An 18,110-nucleotide genomic window follows, 5' to 3' on the forward strand; every position below is an offset into this window, starting at 1 on the left:
GACCTGATGGGAAAATATAGTTATTACTCCATCAGATTTCATTAATGTCTTAACATTATTATTAGTATATACTAACTAAAGTTAGAGAAAATATTGATTTGTGTATATAATCTGCCAGTGGGTTTATCTAGTTCATACAGCATATTTTAATGATTAAACACGGGCATGTGCGCACGCTGTATATTTTCTTTTTTTCTCTTTAATTCTTTTGATCTCTGTGCATATTTATTCCATTGTAACAGTATCAAAGTGGTAACATTTTTATTAAACCATTTCAGTACTAGTGTTCTCCCGTATTAGGCCCACTGTAAAATATTTCTTCCAGATTCACTGTGTTATCACTGCTGTTAATGTTGCAATCATTTGTTTTTTTAGGGCAATACACCATCATGAAGCTCTATCAATAGTATTTTTCAACCTTTTTTTCTGCAGACTCCCAGAACATCAAGTTAAAAGGACAATAAGCCAATACTCTCCTCCTAATCAATAGTTTGCATTAAATCGGTATTTTATCTTTTAGAGCATGCCTCAGCAAGACGTACATAAATACATTGTCAGCATAAATAATCTGATGCAGCCATTAATTCTCAATCTAAAAACAGTGCCATGAAAATATATGTCTGGGCTCTGCAAAGCCATTGAGTGCCATGATCAGCAGTGACTAACACTCCAGAGATTGACACTGATTACACCAAGATGAACTGCATGCGCTGGCTGCAAACAAGACTACACAGCAAAGCCAGACAGCAGGGATCTAGAAAGATGCACCCATTGAGAATCACTGCAGGAACTACGCAGCAAAGCCAGACAGCAGGGATCTAGAAAGATGCACCCATTGAGAATCACTGCAGGAACTACGCAGCGAAGCCAGACAGCAGGGATCTAGAAAGATGCACCCATTGAGAATCACTGCAGGAACTACGCAGCGAAGCCAGACAGCAGGGATCTAGAAAGATGCACCCATTGAGAATCACTGCAGGAACTATGCAGCGAAGCCAGACAGCAGGGATCTAGAAAGATGCACCCATTGAGAATCACTGCAGGAACTACGCAGTGAAGCCAGACAGCAGGGATCTAGAAAGGTGCACCAATTGAGAATCACTGCAGGAACTACGCAGCGAAGCCAGACAGCAGGGATCTAGAAAGGTGCACCAATTGAGAATCACTGCAGGAACTACGCAGCGAAGCCAGACAGCAGGGATCTAGAAAGATGCACCCATTGAGAATCACTGCAGGAACTACGCAGCGAAGCCAGACAGCAGGGATCTAGAAAGATGCACCCATTGAGAATCACTGCAGGAACTCTGTTAACAAGAGAAGCATTGTGATTTTCATTTGTTACAATTGTAGCTTTTACAAAGTTTCATTACAGGAAAGGAAGTTATGTTGCATACCCTCTCATTTCTACAGTATTTATCTGAGTACCTAACACTTCTAGTCCAGACTAGTTCTAGTTCTGAATCCATTGTCAGACAGTCTGCAAGTATAGAGCAGTTGGCTGATCTATTGAGAATAGTGGCAAAAGACACCCCAGACTTAGAACTATTCTCTACATAAGCAGCTAAAAAGGACGTTTTGTCATTTAAAGTAAATTCTGTATTTAATGAACTAGTGACAATCCAATCAGACAGCTTAAAGGTACAGTCCAATAAACAGGGTAACATTGCATACAGCTCTCAACTACATGGCATGGTTTCCAATTCTGTTTTGTATTACATACTTGAAACTTGTTTTTATAAAGTTTGATGTCAGCAGGTTATTAGCAATATTTTCTCTTCTCAAGATAATATTCCTCAGATTAGTACCCCACAGGGGTGTTGTGCATCTGAGTGTAAGAAAGTGAGACTAACTGGATTATCTCACTTTATAAATGTGTGCCAACTACCCTGTAATAATAATAAAGACAACACGAGACACATTACATGTTATTAGCAGTAGCAATCAACAAGTGGTGTCCTTTATACATTTCTTTCCTCTGTATATCGCACAGAACTTTCATTCACCAATAAGGAAGCTAATTTGTGAGCAGTACCTCATGGAGGTTGACCACAGGAACATTACAAAATACATGCTTTCAATAACACATTATTACTGGTGGAAATAATCTGCCTTTGGTAAATATTATAATGTCACTTCTGGAATCCTTCAATTCAAATCGGATTTAAGATATTTCTCCAGCAGGGAGAGCCTGTATCTCATGCTAAACATTATAATACGCTAGACTTTACTGTGACAAATGTTCTCTGTCATTGCGCAGTTGCTCATGAGTCCCCTTGTGTATTCATTATGCTGCACTTACAGTGCTTTGTGGTGCTTTTACTATTTACATTGTATTTTATTTGTTGTTCCTCCATGACCATCTTGTATGATTAAGCTGTTATCTGAGTTAGATAACGTCATAAAATGTCCTTGTATGGACTGTGTGGTCATTTTGTCCATAGAGATATTTTTTAAATATTTCGCTATTTTAATATTTAAGTAAATCATTTTCATGCAGCAGCAATATTATACTATTCCAAAGAATACCGTTTTGAATGATCAGGTGCATGGCTGATTAAACGTGATTGTTATTAAGCGGAGCCTAATAACCAAAGTGATATTATCAAGAGCATTGACTCTGCATTATATTCTGTCAATATGCGCAGCGAGACATTAACAGCAGTGACTATTTATAATTGGTCTAAGGACCAACTTAGAATATGGCTAGCGTAAGCGTAAGAATTGTTGAATTCAAAGTCGAATTTAAAGATGACTTTTTAAAAGCATTGATAACCCTTTTGATGGAAAACCCAGAGAGCACCGCTGTGTCGTTTGATGATTTTAAATGGTGATGCTGGTTCAAGAAAAATAGGTCAATTATTAATTAATTAATTAATTAATTAATTAATTAATTAATTAATAATTAATTAATTTTAAAAAACGTAATTGTAACGTTATAAAACTCCACTATGTTGTAGTACATACAAAATACGCGCCCAGTAAATAATTGTTCTCAATGGGTAGGCCTGAATCAAAAGGGGTGAGACTTTAGTTACGGGTCAGGCTTTTCATTGACGGGCCAGCTGAGATAACCTGAATACTGAGTTTAAGACTTAAATCAATTCTTAACTCTAAAAGCAACAGGTCAGAGAGCACGTTTCATATGTTTGAAAGAACGTAGACCAGCCCGTCTTTCTGCACCAGGTAAAGAGCGTGGCCCGTCTTTCTTTCTGCACCTACGCCCGTAATCATGTTGAGAAGAAAAAACTGTAAACCATAGTAATAACCAGTTCGGTTCTACAGTATTAACCGCTTAATACTCAAAACACTCATTTTGACTTATTCATCTATAAATCGACATTTTTGGATGTAAACCCAAACAAACATTTGACATTCTGACTTCTCGCTTTATTTTTTGTTTTGTTCTGAAACGCGTGCTCCGGTTTCTTAGCAACCACTGTCAACAGAAACAAGGAGTCCCGGTCACTGCACAGTTCTGCTGCAGAGCACGGTGTTGTATAGTACAATTAAGGTGAGCAAAATATAAATGATCTATGTGTGACATCTCCAGTTCAGATTTCACGTCCACATTTTAGTTAAACAACATTGCCTTTACCTCAGTTTAATCTTATGAATAAATATCATGTTGTATGTAATGTAGCTAATGTTTACAAAACGAAGCAGTGTTCCACCAAGCCACTGTGCTAATATAGCAATTCAGATACCGATGGGGGGAGAGGGAGGGGAATCAATAAATATTTTAAAGACTTGCTAACTAAAGTCTTACCTCTTTAAGATTTACTACACTTTTCCCCACGTTTTCCTAAACTTGCTTCTGTCCTGCCGGCTGTGTTGGCATAATGTAACTGATAGCTGCCCTTTTCAATGGGAGTATTAACTGAATAGATCAGATTGTTGCTTTAACCCACTGTGTTGAAACCCATGCCATTCTGTAAAAATTGTTACTTATGTCAAAAACAACATTGTTTCCCTAGATGAAGAAAAAGGGAAGGAAGATGTTATAACTAGCCACTGTCTTCACCTCCATCGGAAAAGTTTCCTTTTTGATTTATATTATATCTATATTTTTTAGTTTCTATATACAATTTTTAAATACAGTTTTCCAGTACAATATTTATTCACTCCACAAATGCAGAATATCTGAGTATGGTTAATGAAATTATATCTGTACATTGTTTAGGATGGGTAAGAAGGTGAAAAAAGAAGCAGAGCCTCTTCTAAAGAATGTGGTAAGAGTTACTCAGAAAAAAGATTCTTCTAGAATCTCAGCAGGGGTAGAAACAGCAGTGAGTGCTTCTAGAATCTCAGCAGGGGTAGAAACAGCAGTGAGTGCTTCTAGAATCTCTGCAGGGGTAGAAATAGCAGTGAGTGCTTCGCTCACAGCATGCCAGGGCTCTTAATAGGGTTAATAGCTTTATCTGTATAGTTTGTAATGAGCAGAACCATCTCAGCAGAATATAAATGTCACGCACATAATTCAAATGATACTGATTTACAACAATAACATATATAGCAGATGCATGTATAGTTATATGTTTATTGGGGACCACCCCCAATGGTTGAGTCTAGGATACAACTCAAATTCATAGTTTTGACAACATCAAGTGAAAATAACAAACAACTGAAAAACTGAGCCTTCAACTATGACCAATTCAAAGTTGTTGGTATTACTGAAGCTCATTAAAAAGCATTATAAAATGCTGTATAGTTTCATTGTTAACATTTTCAAAAAAATAAATACATAAATAAAATAATAAATAAATATACATATTTTTGACACATGGTAGAGAGAGCAATATCCAAATGTACAGTAGTAATATATACTGTGAAATAATGTATTTTTGTAAAATGTATACCGTGATAGAGCTTCAGATTTTGGTAAATACATGTGAAAATAGGCAAATGTTTCAGGGGTTTCAATCTACTGCTTCCTTGTTTGTACTCTTAACATTACTGATCAATGTAAATTGTGCCCTGAATACAAAGCCATGATGTATATTTTCCTTTAATAAGTTGACAGTGAAAGTCAAGATAATTTATTGTGAAGTCAGGGTAATTTATTGTGAAGTCAGGGTAATTTATTGTGAATTGTTATTTATTATTATTTATTTCTTAGCAGAAATATCTTAATGAAATTATATCTATATATTGTTTAGGATGGGTAAGAAGGTGAAAAAAGAAGCAGAGCCTCTTCCTTATCCAGGGCGACTTACAATTGTTACAAGATATCACATTATTTTTTTTTACATACAATTACCCATTTATACAGTTGGGTTTTTATTGGAGCAATCTAGGTAAAGTACCTTGCTCAAGGGTACAGCAGCAGTGTCCCCTACCAGGGATTGAACCCACAACCCTCTGGTCAAGAGTCCAAAGCCCTAACCACTACTCCACACTGCATTGGGAGTCATGGCTTCCCACAGTAAGCATAAACTACGTACATTGCGTAAGAAAAATAATTCAGGACGGCTTAGTACAAAGGTATAAAGTATGTGAATGAAAAGAGAGTCCCCACTTTAAATCTTCAACATACTTCTTCTTCTTCTTCTTATTCTTTTACTCCTCTTACACCTTTTAAGCTAGAAACGCCGTTTAAACTTTAAAACGTGTAGAACGGTCTGGAATAGTGTGCTATACAACTTTTTGATATCTTTTATACTTTTTAAACTATTAAGCTTTTTGTCCTTTTTTTGTCCATCTTCATTCACTTTAATGGGACTTTTTTCAACATTCTAAAGCTCCCCATTGTTTAAAAACTCCCAGACTTCCAACATTCTATTTACTGTAAATGATGTAACTTTTGACACAAATCAGCTACTTTGACCACTTTCCCAAAAGTAAAACAAAAAGTTAGAGCATATGGAATCTTCCTCTACTTCTCTGCTATTCAAATCTGAAATCAAAACAGAAATAACTTAATAATAATAATACCAATCAAGAGGTACAACTAGTAACCACACCAACTAAATTTTCTCTAACTTTTTATAAACAACTGAAATTTTGACCACTTTCCCAACAAGCTAGACAAAAAGTTAGAGGGGATGACATATTCCTCTACTTCTCTGCTATTCAAATGTGAAATAACTTTTACCAATCAAGAGGTACACCTGTTTTAGTAACCGCACCAACTACGTTTTCTGTGAACCTTTAGAAATAACTGCCGTTTTTACCACTTTCCCAACAAGTTAGACAAATAAATGTTAGAAATTAAATCTTCCTCTACTTCTCAGCTATTCAAATATGAAATCAAAACAGGAATGGCGTCTACCAATCAAGAGGTACAGCTGTTTTAGTAACCGCATCAACTTCTTTCAGTAGGCTACTTCCCACTGTTGAATTAACTGTCATAGAACTTTGAGAAATTTCAAATGAGCACATTCTAAGCATGAGACAATTAGTAAACAGTGTGACTTTTGATACAAATCAGCTACTTTGACCACTTTCCCAACAAGTTAGACAAAAAGTTAGTGTATGAAATCTTCCTCTACTTCTCTGCTATTCAAATCTGAAATCAGTTCAAAAAATATCTTCTACCAATCAAACGGTACATGTCTGATGAAATGTGTGATCTAACTGCCCCACAGTCCAAAGTAATAAGGTTGATATAGTAGTCTATCAAAGTAATCAGACCAATTATTTTACTAAATTTAACTTTGACTGTATGTAACTGCTTTGCTTTAAAAAGTAAAACTTTTTAAACTTCTTCCACTACCATAAAAATACTTTTAAAAAGCTAAAGCAAGCCCCACAACTTTACTTGTAAAGTTACCATCTAGTTCATAAAATGCAATTTGACATTCATGAAATTATTCTAGACTTAATACTACAGTAATAGTAAACACTACTAGCAACATGGTACATTATTTGTTTATATGTATAAACACTGTAGATATTAGAAATAAAGTTATTGTATTCATGCTTTCATTTATAGAATGTATTTATGGTCAATAAACAAATGTTATTCTTCTTTTTGTAGATGATGTTAAGAAGCTGTTGAAAAAGCTGGATGTTATACCATCCATTTTAGCAAGACTTGCACCAGCCGGTACGTTTCTCTTGACATTAGCAGAATCATTTTCCTTTGTGCCTTGTTTTAATGTGGATCCCCGGGGACAGCTTGCATATACAGTAGCCAGGGAAACTCATATGCTTGACGGTACTGGGACAAAAAAAGTGCAGTAATACTAATGTGTTTGTTTTCACAAAATAAATACATGAATACATCCTGCTTATAACTGCATCAACAGCAACACAGTAGTTGTTAAAATGTATTATACAATTTATTGTATGTTTGTTTCCTCTCACAGAAGACACACTTATCCATGAATTTGCAAGTCTGTGTCTGGCCTACCTGTCTGTTGAATACACAAGCAAAGTTCAAATATTTGAGCTAGATGGGTTAGATACTCTTTTCCGCCTTCTTTCAAGCCCTGATCCTGATGTCAAGAAGAACTCCCCTGAGTGCATTTACCAACTTGTTCAGGTTGTAGTTCATTTTATGCATTTAAATTTGATGTAGGCAAACATTATACATTTAATTGAAAATATACAATTTATATAAATGCATATGCAGCTATTTTCCTAAATTGTTTACAGTTTCACTGACCTTTTGTATAAATACAACAGCCTAGGGTCAGAAAGGCAAGTGGATGAGCCCAAATAGAAAGCTCTAGTCCTATTGTGCAGCCACTCAGTGAAGTATAAGGAGAGGAACAATCTTATTTGAAGTAGCATTCAGTTGTTAAAACTAAACTAAAAATCTTAGGTTTTTAAATGTCTTGCATTCTCCTCAGTCCTGGAGCGGCTTTTCTGTTCTAATTCCCTAGAGAAAGTAACATAGCGCTAAATCATCCAAAGTGTCTTTATAAAAGTAATAGCCAGCACCATTTGTTTTGCTGGCAATACACTGCTGTGCACTAGATGGCGCTGGCTCTGACACTTTGGCTAAACTGGCCTATATTACATATGCCTGTCGCAGGAAGTTGCTGTAGGACTGGAGAGCAACTCCTGAACTCATAAAAAGGGTAAGGGGACAGTAAAAAAACTAAGAACACAGTCCATGCCTACAGGAACTTTGACTGCATTCTGCCATAGGGTAATAAAGAAGTTGTGGGTGAGTGACCTGTACTTTGTTTTTGTCCTTTATGATAACTGTGTTTGTACAGGATTTCCCAAGCCGTGCTGCCATTCGGGAGCTGAATGGAGTTCCCCCCTTGCTTGAACTGCTCAAGTCTAAATATCCTGTTATCCAGAAGCTAGCGCTGAAAACTTTAGCAACAATTACCCACGATGCAGAAACCAGAGTGGCACTCAGAGAGAATCAGGGATTTGAACAGCTCATTGAAATCCTGGGAAATAATGTAAACAATACATAGATTTATTATGGATAACATCAATTATAAAACTACTATATAAAGTAAATACAAATACAATGAGTAATTTGATTTAAAGCATTTTGACTAATTTCCTCCAGCCTGATTTATGTGTGTATATGTATATATATATGTATAGGCTGTTGTTACCTTAAAACCTTGAGTTTTGCTTTCCTAACTATAACCAAACACATTCCTTGTTGCAAGTGGTAGCAGAGCAACAACTGTTTGGCTCACAGAGGAGGGTAGCTTAAAACTACCCTGGGAATTTAAACAAACTCATCTTTCTGATTTGGTAAAGAGCACAGAAGGCTACTATATATGGAGGAATATTGTGAACATAGATTTTTGTGAAAAATATAGCCTTCTGAGATACTGCAGGTGTCCGTGTCAGCTTCCCTGGATTCCTAAATTGTTTCACATACAAATTTTAAATACATTTTATAATAATTGTACAATTAAAGCACCCACCTTAACTAAGATGATATTAGATAGAAATATGTCAGCATTTTCCCTGTGACTGCATTAGCATTAATTAGCTCACTTTGGCAGTAATTAGCTCACTTGTTTTGCTTCCCACCAGGAATTGAATGACCTGCATGTAGAAACACTTGTGGTGGTTTCAAATTGCATGGAAGACATGGACACAGTGCAGCTGATTCAGCAGACTGGGGGTTTAGACAAACTTCTCCAATTAGCCGAAACATCCACCCTTCCAGAGGTCCAAATGAATGCAGCTAAAGCCATAACTAATACAGCACAGAGCAGTATGTCAAAATTGGAATTAAATAGTTATGGTAGCAGCAGTGGTCTGTGTTTCAGAGAATTGCATTCAGAGTGATATGTTGCCTCTGTTTGTAGAGAAATTCTGCCACCTAGAATGATTTATAAGTGAAATCAGCTGCGTTCATTTTCATCAGCAGCAGAATTAAAATCAAAGCAACTTCACCTGTGACTGTCTGCTCCAGTTAAGATTATGGCATGACCTTTAATTTTGACATGTGGTTATAAAGTGAATTGTAGAGGACAGATGGAACTGATGGCATCTCTTATTTTGATATTGGAACACGGTGAGATTGAGTTTTACAGCTGAGTTTTATACTGCGGATGGAAATGTAGCATTAGTCAGCAGAAAAAAGCAGATGTTAATATTTAATTTGAGTCACAAGTTAGTTATAGTAGATGTTCCAAATGGGCAATATAGTTCCTCTCACCCAGTAAGCCTCTTATACATGTATGAAGCATACTGAGCTTGAATCCCCAATAATTCATTACAGCATTTTTACAAAAAAAAAGTTTGTTTTTCCCTTTCAAAAAATTCAAAGAAATGTTTTGTGAATTTAGCACATTGTGGGAAAGTTTAGACAGTTTGAAGCTCTTCCATCAATACCTAGCTGATGCCACAAAGCACCGGGTTTGCCTTTGAAATGAACTTTTATGAATGTGAAATGTGTGCATTTGTGCACCAAAAGCTGTTTTTACATCTCTTTGAAAGATGAAAACAGGAAAATTCTGCATGAACAAGAAGTTGAGAAAACCCTGGTAACCCTTTTGAGAATGGACCACGAGGGACTCAGAACAGCAACCTGCCAGGCTATAGCCATTATGTGTGAGAACTTGGCAAGCAAGGATGAATTCAGGAAGCTTGGTGAGTGAGATAAAACAGTAAAACACAACAAAGAACTATAAGGACTGGCTTCCCTGTTTCTTTAACAGTAAAGTATAGTTTAGAGCTGAAAGAATATGGAAATTCAAGTCATTTAGTTTAGTTTTGTAAAATAATATGTTATCTGTAGTTTACAAATGATTTGCCTTTGACTGTTTCTCACTTTAAATGATTTCAATAACAAAAATAATTTTTATTACTATTGTAATTAACTGGACAGACACATTAGGGAGCTGCAGGACTACTGTTTTTATAACGGTTTTGATATATGTACTGCTTTTTCATTTAATAGCATGCTCTTTTTTTAATATAAAGCCGTGGTTTCTTTGTCACTTTCTTTCTGCTTTGTCTTCAGCACAGACAGTATAGGGGTCACTTTTTCTGTGAAGGTAATATGCTATGAATGTTGGTTTACAGCAGGAATTCAGCCCATTGTTCAGTTGCTAAACAGTGAAAATGCAGAGGTGAAGAAGGCTGCAGCCTTGGCATTATCAAATCTGACAAATGCAAATCACCTTAACGCTAAGTAAGTTTCAGTATGTAAAACTCTAAGCAGAAGATAAATAATGTGTTTTTTGTTTCAGTATTATCTGAAATACGATTTGCTGATTCTACTTTAAGGATTCAGATAATAGTGGAAACAATGTACGCGGCATTTTAATGGACAGAAGCAGAAATGAGGTGCCTTTTCTTTTGAGCAAGCAGTTTAACTGAGAGTTAAATCTTTACAAAATGTGTAGTAGCAGCATTTTAGAGATCGATTTAAATGGTGTAATGATCTTAAGCAGTTTCTTTGGCATGACAGTATATTAAAAGCATGTTCGGTTTAACAACTTGTGAACCCAGTAATGTAATATATTGTATTTGCAATGAAACCTACTTAATAAAAGAGTGCTTAGATACTATCAGCTTGTCTGTGAAAAATAGTCTTAAGTTGCCTTCTGTTGGACAGATAAAGGTATAATATTTCCTATTAAAATGGAAACTACAGTGTCATTCTTATGGAGTGTTTGTACAGCACACACTTTGCCCTGATTGAGGTAGCATATTTGAATAAGGTTGTAATCCAAGGTTTGAATGAAGCTGTATGTAAATTGATTAACAACCATGTATAATTAATGCTTAATTACTGCTATCAACAGTTAGTCAATATGATGAAAATGTTGCTTTTTTTTGCTAGGAAACTGGTCAAACAATACATATTATAAATGCTTAGCTAGCACTCTTATGGCTGTATTTATAAAAGTTAGTGTGGGTTTCTGCAATGTGATAAACAGTGTTTTTTTTTTTTTGTAATATGGACAAGGAGTTAAAAAGAACAATTAGCAGAAAATCTGATTCTAATACAATCTACTACTTTCGTACGGAAGGAATTCCAACAGTATGAAACGTTCTGTATGTGTATATATATATATATATATATATATATATATATATATAAAATAAATGTGTGCATTTTAACAGTGCCGTTATTGAAGCTGAAGGCACTGAAGCTTTAGTACAACTGCTGACTGATCAAATGGTTGGAGCTGTGGCTTATGCTGCTGATGTGCTCACAAACATGTGCACCCAAGAAACTTTGCGCTCCAGTATCCTGGCTCAGGGGGCCATGCAGGCTCTGACAGAAGCACTGTGCTCCATCGACAGTCTTGTATTAAGCAAAGTGGTGCTGGCAGTGGCAGCATTAGCTTGTGATTCAGATACAAGAACAGAGGTAAGACATTTATTGTTAATAATAATAATAATAATAATAATAATAATAATTAATAGGTTGCTTGATTTTAATAAAGCAATACATTAAATAAACAGTAAATAGTAACCTATTTACTGGAAATGTATGTTCTGAGAATACTACTATATTATACAAGAAATCTAACTACAGAGCACATCTTAACTAATTATACAGAATAATGTTTATCTCAGAACTATGACTGTTTTAATGTTACTAGACAAATAAGAGTGAACAGGTGATTGACTGGATCAGTCCCTTCTTATTCATTTACAGCTAAGAAATGTGGGGGGGTTGGTGCCACTTGTGAAACTGTTGGATTCCAAGAATGATGAAGTCAGGCGTAATGCATGCTGGTCAGTCCTTGTCTGTGCCAGTGATGAGCCCACAGCCATAGAAATGTGCAGATTAGGGTAAATATGTATTTTAAAATGCATGATTTCAGTTTTGTATAAGTACTGAGTTATTGTGCATGTCTGTTGTCTCAATACTTATTATGTTCCAAAATTAGCCTGTACATTTAAAATTCTGAGTTTACTATATTTCTAGTTCATGGATTGTTAATATACATGCAGTATGCATGCTATAGTACTGCCAGATATAAGGGGTCTGAGTTATCAAGGTCTTAACACCAAAATCATATTTAATGGTAATGTTACAAAATTCAAAACAGACCACAGTGATAACTGAACCTTCTGAGTTGATTGTGACTAGCTTTGTAATATTAACAGTTTGATTTTCCTTTATTATTTATTTCTTAGCAGACAAAAACCCTTTCACAACAAAAGGTACAAATTTCAATTGGATAAATACCTCTATAAATCAGACCCAAAGTAACTATACAGCCCAATTCTTTTTAATGATCTTTTATTCTTTATTTACGTTAACTTTGCTAGAAAGCTAGGATGAAATGTTGACAAGCTAAGGAAGCTGAAACATCAGTTAAAAACACTGGCCTAGTAGTACAGTATCCTGTACACAGCCCATTTAGGAGCATTATCTTTCTGTTCTAGTGTTCAGTTCCCAGTTGATCTCAAGCTATTTGGCTAAGTTCCTGCTTATTTAAAGAGTGCTTTGTAATTACATTGCAATATTTTACTCTTTAACTACAATATACCCATATATGTCAGCTTTAGCATATTGCTATTAAGATTGATATTTTAAGAGTTTTCCATCGTACTACTGCTGACTAAATTATTCATTGGTAGCCTTGCTTTTCAAGATGCTACTCTTGCCATACATATACAGTCACCTCCAAAATTATTGGCACCCTTGATAAAGATGAGCAAAAAAGACTGTATAAAATAAATAATACCAGTACTGAGCTATATTGTAATTTTCCAACATGTGGAATATATTTGACTTTATTAATGATTCAATGGAATCAACCAAAATTACACATTTCTCCTCAAATTATAAATTTATTTCCCAAAAAAATGAAGTGTCACAATTATTGGCACTCTTGTTTTCAGTACTTTGTGCACCCTCCCCTTGCAAGGATAACGGCACTGAGTCTTTTTCTATAATGTTTAATGAGATTGGAGAACACATTGGGAGGGATCTTAGACCATTCCTCCATACAGAATCTTTCCAGATCCTTGATATCCTTCAGTCTGCGCTTATGGTCTGCCCTCTTCAATTGAAACCACAGGTTTTCAGTGGGGTTCAAGTCCAGAGACTGAGATGGCCATTGCAAAATGTTGATTTTGTGGTCAATTAACCATTTCTTTGTGGATTTTGATGTGTGCTTGGGGTCATTGTCTTGCTGGAAGATCCACTTGCGGCCAAGTTTCAGCCTTCTGGCAGAGGCAACCAGGTTTTTGGCTAAAATGCCCTGGTACTGGGTAGAGTTCATGATGCTGTTGACCTTAACAATGGCCCCGGGACCAGTGGAAGCAAAACAGCCCCATAACATCAAAGATCCACCACCATATTTTACTGTAGGTATGAGGTTCTTTTCTGCACACGCATCCTTCTTTTGACGCCAAACCCACCGCTGGTGTGCGTGGTCAAAGAGCTCTATTTTCGTCTCATCTGACCATAGCACCCGGTTCCAATCGAAGTGCCAATGCCGTTTAGCAAACTCCAGGTGCTTATGTTTGTTGGTTGCTCTCAATAAAGGCTTTTTTTCTGGCAACCCTTCCAAATAGCCTATTGGCATTTAGGTGGCGTCTAATTGTAGATTTGGAGACTTGGTGACCCCAATATGCAACCAAGTTCTGTAATTCTCCAACTGTGGCCCTTGGATTTCTCTTTGCCTCCCGAACCATCTGCCTCACTGTGCGTGGGGTGCAAGATACACTTGCATCATCTACAAGGCAAGTTTACCACTGTTCCAGTGGTTTTTAACTTCTTAATTATTGCCCTAATAGTGGTAAGTGGTATATTTAGCTTTTTAGCTATTGTTTTGTACCCATTGCCTGATTTATGAAGGTCAACAACTATTTGTCTCTTTTCATTTGTGAGTTCTTTGCCTTTCCCCATGGTGATGGATAACAAATGGATTTCATATGCGTGTTACCTCATTTTTATACCCCAGTGAAACAGGAAGCCATGGAAGGCCACAATACAGTTCCTTAAGACTGAGATGAACTTAAAGAAGTAGAATGTTAATGCAGATTTCATTTTGTTTGATTTTATTTATAAGAATCTTTAGGGGTGCCAATAATTCTGACACCTATCTTTTTGAGAAAATGTTTTATTACTTGTTAATAAAAAACATTTTTCTCTGAGCAATTGTATTAGAATAAAAGAATATGGTTTTCCCATATATTTGAGCATAAAATATAGCTCATTACCTGTGTTGTTTATTTTATACAGCCTTTTTTGCTCATCTTTATCAAGGGTGCCAATAATTTTGGAGGTGACTGTATATAAAGAGTCTACTATTTATTACATAAGGTAATTTGAGTCAGTGGCCAGCCGCTCTGACCACTATATGATATTTTACATACTGTATATACTAAATCAGGCTGGTTTGCTCATTGGATGGTGTGGTTACTGGAAACCAGAGGGACTAACATATAGTATGGTAACCAAATATTCATCCATGATTAAATGAGTCAACAAATGAGTTTAAAATGACATGAAATTATAACCCACATGATAGAAAAACACTGTTTTGTGTGACCATTCCTAGCTTCCTCTGATTGTGTTATTTAATTTTTTTTTTTTTACAGGGCTCTGAACATTCTTCAAGAAATACATTTATTAAAAAGTCGCAAAAATAACTTCAGTGAGGCTGCTCTACAGAGACTGTTTGACAGCAACCTATCCATTAAATACAGTTTTACTGGTTGCTTGTCATCCAGCAACAAAATCACTGATGGGTTTTATGACTATGGACAGGTATGTAATAAGTTTTAAAAAACAATCCATCACTAATACCAAAAAAAGGTTGAATTAATTTTATAATTGATGATCTTGTTTTTCTTGTAGGTAAAACCAGACCACAAAATGATTATATTAGAAGAACTGTATAAACAAAAAGTAAACCAGCATCGTCCAATTGTATTCATTAATGCCAAACCACCTGAACCGTAAGCTGGTTTTTTTTTAAATGTAGTTTATATTGAGTTTGCCATTTTTCACACGTACAGATGATATGATTTCATATTTCTATATAGAGCCTTAACGGAACTGCCTCCTGTGGAGAACAAATCGCCAGACAGTCCCGGTGGCCGCTCTCCAACTCCTAGCAAAAATAGCAATAAAGACAAAACTCCAAGGTGTGTTTGGAAAGAGTTTCTATTGAGAAAACAATTCCATCTAGCTGATATTGCTAGCCAACGCTTTTATTTATTATCTGCTACAGTACATGCAGTGTCACTAATCCCATCCCTGGAAATCTGAATTGACCTGTACTCTGAACCATGCTATCCTAGAGCAGGCTGATAGCAGCTAGAGAAAAGTGTGTTAAACATTTACAGTTGTCATTTCTATTCACATGGTTGTTAATGATTTTTGGATTACTGTAAATAGAAGTATCAAAAACATAAAACAAAGACTAGACAAGGGACTTTTAGTATAGTACATTATGATGAGTACTCTAATCAGTGTTTTTTTTTTTATTATTAAGGCACTGTACTGATTCTGATAATATGGGAAACCTTGGGGTCAAAGCCAAGTTTAGAGATTTATGAGTATATTTTGAATAAATATTGATCAAATGTTTAAAACCTTGGGTTACAGCAAAGGAAAAAGTAAAGGCAAAAAAGAAGAAAAAACTAAAGAGGAAGAGGAAATAAAAATACCACAAGAAGTGATAGTTGAAAAGAAGCAATGGCTTCTTCCATATGATCCCATATTTCACAGCCTTATCACTAATGTTACCAAGTCAGTGTTGCCTTTACCCAATACAAAGGAACAGGTGGTGGCCCTGGCAGTGTAAGTATTTAGCTTTACCAGCCATATATTCACTACTTTGTGTTTGAGTCTGGTAATGTTTTAAGCTTCCATCAGTCAGGCAAGTTTTTATTTATGTTTTTTAAAATTGTTAACAGTAGTGGAAAGAAAAAAAAAACACTTACAATGTTGCTTGAAATCACAGGTTTGTTGCAGAGAAAATGGGTGGACCTATAGAAAGAGATAGACTTCATGAATTTTTCTGGGAACTTCATGTCAGTGAGCTCAAATTTCAATTGCAATCCAATGTCATGCCAATTGGACAAATTAAGAAAGGAACCTTCTACCATAGAGCTTTGCTATTTAAGGTAATTTCTGTTTTATTAGGTTTAACTATGCCACACGTCATATTGACAATAATCTTGGTTGTATAACTATAAGTAATGTAATATTTAACTTTATTACTGTACTTAAAGAGTAAGTAGCGGGGTTCTGAAAAATATGACGTTACACGTCCCCAAGTGCCGCTACAACTGTTTAAATAACATACCTGTACTTTTTCTTTTCATTGTTAACATCCTGACAACTTTTTACATTTATAACTATAAAGTCTGTTTCAAAGCGCGTTTTAAAATGACCACAGCTGTGCACTGATAGGATAAGGATTATTGCCCACATTGTTAAACAGGTAACACAACAATAACGAGCCATGATGTGGTACGGAGCAGAAAAGCCAGAGCACTTTTTTTTATGTTTTTTTTTTTTTTTTCTTCCTGCAGTGATTTAGAGGACAGATCTCAAACCCCAGTGCACTAGAGCGGCCATTTTGAAAAGAGCTTTGAAACAGACTTTAAAGTTGTAAGTGTAAAAAGTTGTCAGGATGTTAACAATAAAAACAATATAATGCTGTATTTTTCAGAACCCCGCTACTTACTCCTTAAGTAACAGGAATAACCAAGAAATAGGCTAATTGCTGTGTTAATGACTCCTGTTAGCAATTACTTAATCAAGTTATATAAATATATTGTAATTGTGTTTGTTTACATGTTTCAAATTGGACAATGTATTAAACATATTTTCTTCTGTGTCCTGTAGGCTCTAGCAGACAGAATTGGCATCAACTGCAGTCTGGTTCGAGGAGAGTATAACAGGGCATGGAATGAGGTCTTGTTAGCTGATGAAGTTCCTAAGGCTCCAGGAAAACTCTTTCCCCCCAAGGCATATACAGTAGATCTCATGCACAGCCCTGGACACTTGATGAAAAAAAATAGCCCTGAGGCCATTCAGTATCAATGCATATAATGGATTTCCTAAAGCAATAAATGTATACCTTAAGTAATTCTTCTAACCAATTTGCCAAAAATGTATAACCATAACCAAATTGCATATGCATAAAAGATGTGGCCAACATAATTGATACCTACAATAGAGTATTTGTGGATTTCTGATACCTTCATGTATAATTTAATATAGTGTAATTAAGTATTGGCTATTAAAGTATTACCTTTTTAAGTAATTTTGGCAGTGTTGTGCTTTGTTTCAGTATCTAACAAGAAAAGGAGAGGTGATCCATTTTATTGCACTAACTAAACAATAATGAATCAATAATTAATATCCAACAAGAAACAAAACAACGTATTTAATTATGATGACACTTTCTAAGGACCCTCTTTAGAAATTCAGTATTTTTAAGTGTGTCATAATATGACGGTGTATGTCTGTCTCACCACCACACTTACATTTTTACATTTATCCAGAGACATTCTTATACACAAGTTATTAAGCGTATCAGAGTCTGGGTATATGGAGACGCCCTGTCTGTCTGATTGTCTGTCTGTACCTCACACTTACATTTTTAAATATATCTAGAGAAGTGCTTTCTCAATTTTGATGAAACGTAATAATAATAAAAAAATTATAGCGGTATAAGAATTAACATCCACATCTTAAATAGGCTTTGTACAATATCTCTTAGCATACATATAGTTGTCCCAAAATA

The 18,110-nt window shown here is 35.5% G+C and overlaps 1 protein-coding gene across 1 annotated transcript; it reads left to right on the forward strand.

Annotated features, from left to right (window-relative positions):
* Positions 1-5,394: 5,394 nt before the first annotated feature.
* Positions 5,395-17,595, forward strand: LOC117400108 (armadillo repeat-containing protein 3-like). Its single transcript, XM_059023166.1, has 15 exons — positions 5,395-5,422; positions 6,977-7,045; positions 7,308-7,483; positions 8,166-8,360; positions 8,956-9,139; positions 9,868-10,020; positions 10,456-10,564; positions 11,503-11,752; positions 12,044-12,180; positions 14,947-15,115; positions 15,206-15,306; positions 15,394-15,495; positions 15,959-16,153; positions 16,317-16,479; positions 17,207-17,595. Exons 1-15 carry the CDS (start codon positions 5,410-5,412, stop codon positions 17,411-17,413), a joined length of 2,223 nt encoding a protein of 740 aa, XP_058879149.1. The 5' UTR covers positions 5,395-5,409; the 3' UTR covers positions 17,414-17,595.
* The last annotated feature ends 515 nt before the right edge of the window (positions 17,596-18,110 follow it).

The sequence above is a fragment of the Acipenser ruthenus genome, chromosome 4 (genome assembly GCF_902713425.1).
Source record: "Acipenser ruthenus chromosome 4, fAciRut3.2 maternal haplotype, whole genome shotgun sequence".
Classification (NCBI taxonomy): Eukaryota; Metazoa; Chordata; class Actinopteri; order Acipenseriformes; family Acipenseridae; genus Acipenser; species Acipenser ruthenus.

What these genes read in the sequence shown, in the direction of transcription:
- LOC117400108 (XM_059023166.1), top strand. An exon ending in TTGAAATCCTGGGAAATAAT is followed by an intron (nt 8,361 to 8,955) that starts GTAAACAATACA and finishes GCTTCCCACCAG; the next exon opens with GAATTGAATGACCTGCATGT. An exon ending in ATTCAGATACAAGAACAGAG is followed by an intron (nt 11,753 to 12,043) that starts GTAAGACATTTA and finishes ATTCATTTACAG; the next exon opens with CTAAGAAATGTGGGGGGGTT.